At 50.3% G+C, this 10,182-nt stretch overlaps 2 protein-coding genes across 2 annotated transcripts in view; both read left to right on the top strand.

Moving 5' to 3' along the window:
• Positions 1 to 2,943: 2,943 nt before the first annotated feature.
• LOC114069006 (zinc finger and BTB domain-containing protein 8A-like) lies at positions 2,944 to 7,004 on the top strand. Its single transcript, XM_027905527.1, has 4 exons — positions 2,944 to 2,948; positions 3,949 to 4,916; positions 5,330 to 5,499; positions 5,906 to 7,004. The coding sequence occupies exons 2-4, from the start codon at positions 3,977 to 3,979 to the stop codon at positions 6,236 to 6,238; spliced, it is 1,443 nt and encodes a 480-aa protein (XP_027761328.1). The 5' UTR covers positions 2,944 to 2,948; positions 3,949 to 3,976; the 3' UTR covers positions 6,239 to 7,004.
• Positions 7,005 to 9,847: 2,843 nt separating this feature from the next.
• LOC114068995 (zinc finger and BTB domain-containing protein 8A-like) overlaps positions 9,848 to 10,182 on the top strand; it is a 5,483-nt gene continuing 5,148 nt past the window's right edge. The window contains exon 1 of the mRNA XM_027905506.1: positions 9,848 to 9,917. The gene's annotated coding sequence lies outside the window, so the exon portion shown is untranslated. The remainder of the gene's footprint in view (positions 9,918 to 10,182) is intronic.

Genomic DNA, 10,182 nt, shown 5'->3' with positions numbered 1-10,182 from the left:
TTGTGCCTAGAGAATGGAGCTGGGAGGGGTGAGGGGAGGGGGTGGGGGGGTTGGCCGTGCACATTCCACGTGGAAAGTCACCACCAAACTCGTGTTTCCTGTTGGAATTGTCATATTGTGCTGTTTTGTTTCCTATGGAGTTCCTTCAGCCTTTGTGGTAGAAGAGGATGAATAGTTTATCCACATTCTTGTGAGACCTGGGGGGGGGAGTGTGTTCATGTAAATCTGTTTTTCTTGTGTTTTCCACTTCGTTTTTTGGGTGTTTTCCCCCAAAATCTTCCATTGTAGATGCAGCCTCTACGAGCTTTGAGAAAATGATGCGGCTGTTTTGAAATGGTGCTCGATGGAGAATCCAAAACAACGTTTTTAGGGAAGTTATTTCCGATACAATCTCTTTCTCAAAAGTTTCTGAAGGCCGTGCAGAACGACATTATCTTCCAGTCTTAGCTCGATGTACTTGACTTTGTTTAGGAATGTACATTTTAATGTATTTTTGCACATGATTGCACTGTATTTCACTGGAGGAATACATGCTGCACTGGGATTTGGAGCTCATTTAACCTCTTGGTGCAAGCTCTTGTAAATCTTCCAGACGTGGTCATTTGGTTTTCTGATGTTTTGTAAGACGGTTTCATAACTGAAGTCCTTTAGTCCAGTTACAACGACAAATTCTTATAAAACTGAACCTTCTTTGTAGAAGTGACTGAACTATATTTGTGGATCTTGGAGCATTCTGGAGTTTTTTGATTGTCTAGAAAATAAAACTCTCTGAGAGGGTTGCTTTGATTTTTTTACCATTCAGATGTTGACTGAGTAAACCTGGGAGTGTCCACATTGAGGTTCACATTTCAGTTTCTTGAACTAAAATTAAAAAAAAAATAACCATCCCCAATTTAACTACTCCAATTAAAAAAATGGGCAAATCCATTTCTGGGGACGAGAGGGTTTGCAAGAAGAATCAGGTTCTTGGGAGGAAAGGACTAAAAGGATCCTGTCCACTTAAACCCCAGCCAAGTGGGTTTTTTTAGAAAATCTTAGATAGATAGATAGATAGATAGATAGATAGATAGATAGATAGATAGATAGATAGATAGATAGAAGAATTTTTTTAGAAAATCTTGTATATTATTTAACACTGGCTTTCTGAAGTCATTGTAGCTTTATTCTAATTGAATTGAAGTGGCAAGTACACAGGTTTTCCATTTTTTCCGGGAAAGATGTGGGTGCTGCAGCACTCAGAGGGAACAAGGGCCATGCTTGGTTGTCCCCATCCTTGGGGAAAAGGACTCTCTGTGGGGGAAGGAGAGCAGGAAAGCAGAGCAGGGCAGCCAAGGGCCATCAGAGGGTGAGCAGAGAACCCTCTTTGATGATCTGGGGAGGAGGTTGTTTAGATCCAGTTCTGAGTCATCAACATGAGCTGTATGCAAATATGGAACATTTAGGTGTTAAGGGAAGCCGGGTTAAGATAAGAGCCTAATGAGTAATTAAACGATTCTATTGGATTAGGGGGTTGAACTCCTGTGCAGATGAAGCTCCTGACTAATTCTGCTGAGAAGCCTCTGCCAACGCTGCCACCAGACCTCAGGCTTCTCCTACTGCCAGGGGGAAGATTCCTCCCTGCACTCAGGGGTTTAGGGCAGTGCATTCCCATTTCCTGTCCACTTTGCAGAAGGAACTGATCTCCCGGTGACCTGGAGCCTGCGTGGGTTTGAAGATTTGTATTTGTACTTGTAGATGAAGGTGCAGCTCAAATCGACCCTCCTGGGCTGGTCCCTCAGAAAGCTGAGGGCAGGAACAAGGATGCCAATGCAAATTAAGGAAAGCCAAACCCAAGCTGGCAGTGATTATATGAAAACTGTAATCTCATTCTTAATTCATTTCTAGTCGGGCTTTGAACTGTTGTTTAAGTTGTTCTGGTACAGGCTCTCGAGTTTGCTTTGGCAAGAAATGTATCCCTGGATATTCCAAGTCAGAAAATACACCATCCCCGAAGGCTGTGATGCTTGACAAACATTTATTTTGAGGAAAACTGAACCCTTTTACCTGGGTGTTACCTAATTGTATTGGGTGACCAAACCTCAAATTAGCCAGGTGAGAAATGTACATTAATAATTTTTGTATCAGTGAGAAGAACATTGGGTTTTTAGAGTAATTTGTAAATTGTTCTCTGAAAGAGAGACCTGTGAGGGCGGGCAGGCCCTGGCACAGGTTGCCCAGAGAAGCTGTGGCTGCCCCTGGATCCCTGGAAGTGTCCAAGGCCTGGTTGGATGGAATGCCTGCAGTTTATGGAAGGGAAGGGCAAAACGGACACAAAGGACACGGTTAAGGCAGAATGGATTCCATGGGAAAATAAATATTTATGGGATATAACTGGGGTGCGAAAAGCACGGAAAAGGCCCTGGTGGTAAGGAGAGGAAGGGGAAAAAAAAGCTACCAAACTTCGAGGGCGAGAAAGTGAGAGGTTCAGGTTTCGCCTTTTCAGACATGTTCTCTCCAGGAAAGATTAACAGCTCCGAACGGAGAAAAGAAGATGTCACGCGTCCTTCGGAGGGAGCTGCGAGAGAAAGGAGAAGGATTTGGGTCACCGGGGCCGCTGCTATAGATAAAGGTGTGAAAAGGCGGCATGTAGGGCATCCCCTCCCCTCCGGGGCATCCCGCGTGTGCGCGGGGCGCCGGGGCCGGGGCTGCGGCCGCAATCGGGTGCGTTGCCCCTTTAACTGTGTCCCCAGCCCTCGGGCGTCCGTGTCCAACGCCCACGTCAGCAAATACCTTTTGTTTCTCTCCCCGGCTGGGGCTGGCGGGGCGCGGGGGCTGCGGGGAGCGGCGCGGCGCCTGCAGGCACGGCGAGCCCCGAGGCGGGGCCGGGGACCCCGCACGCACCGCCCGCCCGGCCCGGCTCGGCGGCAGCGCCCGCAGCACCGCCCGCCCAGCGGCGGATCCCGCACCCGGTAGGCCGGGCAGGGCTGCGGGGCTGTGGGCGCGGGGAAGGGGGTCCCGCAGCGCCGGAGGGGCGGCGGGGCCCGCGGGCCGCGCTGGGGACCGGGAGCAGCTCCGGCCGGAGCCGCTCGGTGTCCGCCGGGGCCGCCGCGTCCCCGCCGGGCGCCATTTGCAGCCCCGGGCGCGGCAACAAAGGGGCTGCGCGGGGCGGGCGGAGAGAGCGGGCGGAGGGTGCGGGAGCGGCACCGGGCACCGGGGAGCGGCACCGGGCAGCGGGGGCTCCGGCGGGGATGGGGTTGGCGATGGGAGCGCTCGGCCCCGCGGGACCGGGCGGTGGGTTCGGCGCCGTCGGGCGTGCCGGGCACCGAGCGGTCGGTTCAGGGGGCGGCGGCCGGTGCCGGTGCCGGTGCCGGTGCCGGTGCCGGCAGGGCGGAGGCTCCCGGTGCTTGCGAGAGCGGGGTCCGGGCGGAGCGGGGCGATGCGGGAGCGGCGGCTCCGGGCACGGCCGCGGCCGCTCTTGGCTCGTCGTCTGGTCGGAGCTGCCTGAAGGCTGCGCAGCCCCCGCGGGCGGCACGGATCCAGCCCTGCATCCAACCATCCAGCCCTGCATCCAACCATCCAGCCCTGCATCCAGCCCTGCATCCAACCATCCAACCCTGCATCCAACCATCCAACCCTGCATCCAACCATCCAGCCCTGCATCCAGCCCTGCATCCAACCATCCAGCCCCGCGTCCAGTCCCATATCCAGCCCCACATCCAAGGGATGGAGATGCTCCCAGCTGTAGCACGCTCTCCTCTGCCAAATTAACGCGGTCTTGGCTCTGTCGCGTCTCTTGGAAAATGGATCTTGGGTTGTGCGTGCCGTGATTGAAATATAATTATAGGCTTTGGTAAATGAGATTATTTTTCAAAAGGTGTCCATAAAATCGCGTGTGGCGTCTTTGGCTGAGTCTCACGGCGCTGAAGTCGAGAGTGTAATTATTTTCTTCGTATTTTTTTTTTTTTGTAGAGCGACGTTTCATTTCCTCTTTTCTGGGATGGAGATTTCTTCTCACCAGTTTCACCTCTTGCAGCAACTGAATGAGCAGCGCAGGCAGGACTTGTTCTGTGACTGCAACATCCTGGTGGAGGGGAAGGTCTTCAAAGCCCATCGCAATGTGCTCTTTGCCAGCAGCGGCTACTTCAAGATGCTCCTTTCACAGAGCTCGAAGGAGACGAGCCAGTCCACGACAGCCACCTTCCAGGCCTTTTCTCCTGACACCTTCACAGTCATCCTGGATTTTGTGTATTCAGGCAAACTGTCTCTCACTGGTCAGAACGTGATCGAGGTGATGTCAGCTGCCAGCTACCTGCAGATGACCGACGTCATCAGCGTGTGTAAAACCTTCATCAAGTCCTCCCTGGACATCAGTGAGAAGGAGAAGGATCGTTACTTCAGCCTCTCGGACAAAGATGTGAGCTCCAACGGCGTGGACAGGTCCTGCGTGTACAGCGGGGGCTGGAGGGCCGAGAGCAGCCCCCCCCATTCCCACTCCAGCCCAGACCCCGGGACTTGCATGATGGGCGGAAACACTTGGAGCAACTTCAACTACTACCCGGCTCCTCAAAGGAACGCCCAGCAGCAGCTGTCCAAACACGAGCAGCGGCAGGATTCCGTCAAGAAATCCCGGCACCCGGGGCTGCAGCAGCCCTCTGACATCCCCCACTACAAATCCAGCAAGCTGGAGGACAGGGCTGCCGAGCCCGCCGGCCCCCCCGCGCCGCCCGAGGAGCAGCTTCACATCGACACCGAGGTCGAGGCTCCTCACGTGGGCTACCAGTACGGCCAGGGCGCCGAGGGGGTGCCCAGGGGCTTGGCTGTGTCCCAGCAGGAGCACGAGTCGCCCCGGCCCTCCGGCAAATCCAAGTCGTCCAAGGCTGATGAGCAGTACGGGAACATGCCCTCCATCCTCGGGGTCATGGGGAGCTGGGCTGAAGGTGAGCAAGGGGGGGGGGTGTCTGGGGTGCTGAACCGACCTCTCGAAGTAAATTTAGCTTGTGATCTTTTGGGAGATTTTTAACCTTGTTCTCGTAGAATCCCAGAATGGTTTGGAGTGGGAGGGGACCTTAAAGACCATCTCCTTCCACCCCTCTTGCTGTGGGCAGGGACACCTGTCCAGCCTGGCCTTGCCTGGGCTGTGATATCACAGCTGGTGGCCCCCTCCTCCCCTGTTGCACCTCTGTGTGATTTACAGGAAAACACGAGATCTCTGTGCTCGAAAGGACCTACAATAATGTTGCTTTTAATTAAAAGCAATGTGCTGTTCTGCTCATAAAATTCCTTTTCCTACAGCGTGACGTGACCTGACACATTTTAACTTCACTTCTGGGTTTAATTTATCTTCTGACAGACGACCTGGCCAGGATGAGGTTCAAGTGCCCGTTCTGCAGCCACGTGGTGAAAAGAAAAGCCGACCTGAAGCGTCACCTTCGCTGTCACACAGGAGAGCGCCCGTACCCCTGTGAGGCCTGTGGGAAGAGGTTCAGCAGGCTGGATCACCTCAGCAGCCATTTTCGAACAGTATGTACCTTCAGGAGCTGCCTGATTTGTTTAATGTGTAAACCTGCCTAATTAGACACAGTGTGAGCGTTTCTGGTTGATAGAACCGACTCCTGTAAAAAAGAAGAGGTACCAGAAAATTAATTATTTGGCTTCGCTGCAGGCAGTTTGAAGCGTAATTTCTAGGAAAGGGGGGAGGAATCCCTTGGTTAGTTGGTGGTTTGCAGAGGTGCTGTAAGGGGGCTCCAGTGGGCAGCCACAGTGCTGGGGGTGGGACAGTTTAATGTCTGATGTCCCTCAAGGCGGGTTAACGCCGCTTCTTTGGCGCTGCTCCCACCCTGCCTTTTTTTTTTTGTTGCCACCTCGAGAGCACCCCTTGGTGGACGTGGCACTGAAAAACTGTGTGTGTGGCTTTTTTTTTTCCCAGATCCACCAGGCGTGCAAGCCCATCTGCAGGAAGTGCAAGCGGCACGTGACGGAGCTGACGGGGCAGGTGGTGCAGGAGGGGACGCGGCGGTACAGACTGTGCAACGAGTGCCTGGCCGAGGCCGGCATCGACAGCATCCGCATCGACCTGGAGGCTGAGGCGCCCCTGGAGTTCCCACAGGACGGGGACAAGGACTCCAGGTGGCACTACGGCGAGGACAACAGGTCTGACGTGGAGATAGTGGAGGACGGCTCGACCGACCTGGTCATCCAGCAAGTCGACGACAGCGAGGACGAGGCGGAGGAGAAGGACGTGAAACCAAACATTAGGTAGCTGCAAGAGGAGAATCGGGGAATCCCTCGGAAGGGGGAGAATGTCCTGGCCACACAGGCCCTCCACCAGCTGTTGTTGATCCTACAGAGACACGGGGTTGAACAGGTCCAGACTTGCATGTATTTATGGACGCGCCGCTGAGTCCGGTCTGGTCGGTTCTCGGAACCCCCAATCCTTTGCTTGGTGAGGAAGGATCCATCCTGAAGCAGTGGATGAACGAGGAAACCACAGGATTCCATGGATAACTGTTCACAGCAGACAGTGGGGCACGTCTCAAAGCCTCCTTCAAGGGAGTGGGGTCTAAACATTTAAAAATAGTCGCAGAGTGTTGTAAATTGCCCACTTTTTACGCTCGTAGGGGTGTGGGATTTATGTCACGGGGTGATAAACAAAGTGTAAAGACTCCCCCCACCAGACAACCTCCCTTCACTCTTCAGAAGGGAAGAGAATCTTCCATGAAATTCCATGAATTCTTCGTGTTATGATAAGGAAAAAGGCAGCTAATTAAGGAAGAGCATGTAAAATGTTTTGGCACTTTTGTCTGGACAGGGACTCCTGTAAAATTTATTAGAACGAGGCAAATCTTCAGCAGATCACTCGCTCAAGACCCGTTTTCTTTACAAGAAAATCAGCACGTGAATGCTAGTCCCATTCAACACATCAGAGGCAAATTAATTATGAATATGGATCATTAATTGATGCCAGTAGACGTTTGGTTCTCAAAATTGGGATCTCAGATGTTTTAATAAGCGCTAATAAAACACTCTCTTTTGTTAAGAAACCTCTCAAAAGTGCCAGACAGGGTGGGGTTGTTGGGGCTGAACCGTGCAGGGTCCTGCCAATTTTCCTTTTTTTTTTTTTTTTGGACAGACCTGAGCGTTATTCCAGTTCTTCACGGATCTCAATGGCTGTGTAAGACTTAAAAAACTCTGATTTGTTTTCTTTTTTTACAGTTTTGTAAGCATGGTTGGCTGAACCCCGGGGTTTATTACAGAACAACCCCATACACTATATAATCTTCCCCAGGGACAGCTGGAAAAAAAAAAAATTCAGTATTTTATTTTTATTTGTGTAAAAACTGTATAACCTTATTAGTCTCATCAAGACCAGAGTTTTTTTTTTTTTAGTACCATCATTCCAGGCTGCAGGTGACCAGCCCAAGGTCTCTTAAATGACAACACAAGTGCTTCCTGCTAAGTTCAGTGTAGGCACCAAGCACCCTCCCCTCAAACATTCCAGGCTGGTGGGAATCATCCTGCTTGGATGTCCCAAGGAAACAAAAAACGGTATTTTATCACTCCTGCAAAAATGACCATCACTGGCTTAGGATTTGGAAGGGAGAACTTCCAAAACTTCATGATGACCACCACGAAAACATCTTTACAAACAAGACTTACGTTCACCTCGATTTTTATTTGACCCTTGGGCAGCAGCCCAGGAATGGACTGGATGTGAAAACAGAAAACAGACATTTAATTTTCTCAGAGCTTTTTTTTTTTTTTTTTTTTAACTCCTGAAATGCCTGTGATTGAACGGCTGAGAAACATTCCTGAGCAACCTGAACGAAATCAAACACAGAACAAGAAACATGGAGTGACTTGGATTAAATTCCAAGGTGTTTCCCTTTGCATTAAACAGTGTGACAATAAATTCCAGGTATCAGTGCCTGCTGTCCCAGGATACAAAGCGATTGGGATTAGTCTGGGTGTGTTTGGGGTGGATTAAAGGGAGGGGGAAAAAATAAAGTGTCTCTCTAGGCCTGAAATCTTAACTGCCAACTGTAAAAAGGTCAGACTATTAAGTGTTTCTTAATAGTGGGGGTGTTTTTGGAAGCAGAGGGATTTGGGGATCAATACTCAATTCAATTAGATCCCATCAATCTGAGAATGCTGAGGACCAGATGCTGCAGATCCAGACCTGAAGTGGCTCTAAATGGGCCAGTGGAACAGCCTATCCAGAGGAAGACACTTACTTTTTACACACAGGCAGATAAATGGTTGATCTGCCAGGCAAACAAGGGCTTTTACTGGTTTTATATTGTGGATTTTATTCTCAGTAGCATAACTAGGTATCTGTCGCCACTTTTAAAGTATCTTATTAAGCTTGGAGTTATAGCTCAAGACTGGGATCCCCCACAGGTCAATTATGGCTTATATTTTTTTTAAAAGTTACCATTTTTTGCATCTGTTGCCTTAATTTTGGTTGTTGTTTCCTTATTTTTGTACTGCAAGCCGAGATAAATGTTAAGTGCCTTCTGTTCTCTACGTCCTTCATTTCACATAACCAGTCACACATTTTCCTTGTTTTTCTCAAAATGAAAATAATTGTTTTGTTTTTGCCTCCTGCCATTGTCTGATTGTCTTCTCCATATCCCTGGGAGGATCACGTACCGCTCAGCAGCAGAATAACCTTTTTTCTTCCTTTCAAAGAGGAAAGTAAAGACCATACAGGGATGTTCCCACTGACTTTTATTTTTTTCCTTGCTTTTCTTTCATCTTCATGCCTCTTAGGGACAAGGTTTAGTGCTGGTCTTGATCTTAAAGGTCTTTTCCAACCCAAACCATTCTGTGATTCTTTTTGCTTGGCTTGTGTTTATTGTTGTGTTCACAAACCACAGTCAAGAAGTGAGGACAGAAGTCATCATCCTCCTCCGATTAGTGTCTTCTTTCAAAGGCTGAAATGCTGAATTAAAACATTCTCTTTGCCCCTTTTCCAGGTATTTCTTACATTTCTTACAATTCTCCCTGCCACATAAACCTGTGACTTGTGTGATGCTTGATCAGTCCTTTCACATCATCTCCCATCCTTTTGTTTTCCATTAAATCACCTAAACACCTGTGTTTACTATCCAAGAAAAGTCATATTTTAGTTATTGTTGGTTGGAGGCAACACATATAGGAATGAAACAGAAGAAAAAAATTCTCTAGTTCTGCCCAAAGAGGTTGAGTTTTGCAGAAAAGGATCTGACAATCCTCCAGACTTTTTCCATTGGGTCCAAATCTGCACCAACGTTATTTCTGTTGAGCGATGGGTATAACTCGGTAAGCTACTGAGAAAACCTTATAATAGCATTTAGTTAAATATTTTCTATACTGTTTAACTTAAAACCCTTCCGTGTTGGGAGTTAGTGTAACCTTTCATCCTGTGTAACTCATGAAATTGCAGAGGGGCGGTTTATTGGGTGCATCAAGAATTTTAAACACAGCAGGAACACAGGACAAGAGGTTTGGTGAACAAACTGCGAGCAGTGGCTGGAAAGAGCTTCCCCTGCCTCGGCTGAGCTGTTGGACTAAATTAAATATTAGTGGAGTTCTCTCTGACACTTGACTGTGTGAATGAGAATTGGTTATTCCCTTGTTCTCCCAGCCTGCTGTGAGGAGGGAACTGAACCAATGACTGCAGAGGTTCCCTCTCAAAATGATTCAGTGATCTCGAGGAACAAGACTGAAAGAGTCTCATCCTCTTAACAGGCACGAGTTTGGGAGTGTCTTGTCTTCCAGCGGGCATCCTGATTCCACCTTCCACACGGGACGGAGAGCAGGGCGACCTGTGCGCGGCACTCCCGCCCGCAGCGCTCCGAGCGCCAAAATTCCCTTACAAAAACGCCGCGACACTTGAATCGATGTGACAAATCCCACAGCGCAGGGCTGCGGACACTTCCCGCTCAGGTGGCGCCTTCCATCCACACACACACACACACACACACACACAGAGGTACATCCCGGGCCGGGCTTTAACAAAGCCGCGTGTGCGGGAGGGCATCCCCTCCCCTCGCGGGCATCCCGCGTGTGCGCGGGGCGCCGGGGCCGGGGCTGCGGCCGCAATCGGGTGCGTTGCCCCTTTAACTGTGTCCCCAGCCCTCGGGCGTCCGTGTCCAACGCCCACGTCAGCAAATACCTTTTGTTTCTCTCCCCGGCTGGGGCTGGCGGGGCGCGGGGGCTGCG

The sequence above is a fragment of the Empidonax traillii genome, unplaced genomic scaffold (genome assembly GCF_003031625.1).
Source record: "Empidonax traillii isolate 1590-97213 ecotype Southwest subspecies unplaced genomic scaffold, ASM303162v1 scaffold1160:size199357, whole genome shotgun sequence".
Lineage (NCBI taxonomy): Eukaryota > Metazoa > Chordata > Aves > Passeriformes > Tyrannidae > Empidonax > Empidonax traillii.
Note: the sequence above shows the minus strand (reverse complement) of the source record. Positions and strands in the feature narration are given on the sequence as shown.

Bases quoted from the DNA above. Each gene is read 5' to 3' on its own strand.
- LOC114069006 (XM_027905527.1), top strand. From the start codon at position 3,977: ATGGAGATTTCTTCTCACCAGTTTCACCTCTTGCAGCAACTGAATGAG. The intron at 4,917-5,329 runs GTGAGCAAGGGG...ATCTTCTGACAG, and splicing joins CATGGGGAGCTGGGCTGAAG to ACGACCTGGCCAGGATGAGG. The intron at 5,500-5,905 runs GTATGTACCTTC...TTTTTTTCCCAG, and splicing joins TCAGCAGCCATTTTCGAACA to ATCCACCAGGCGTGCAAGCC.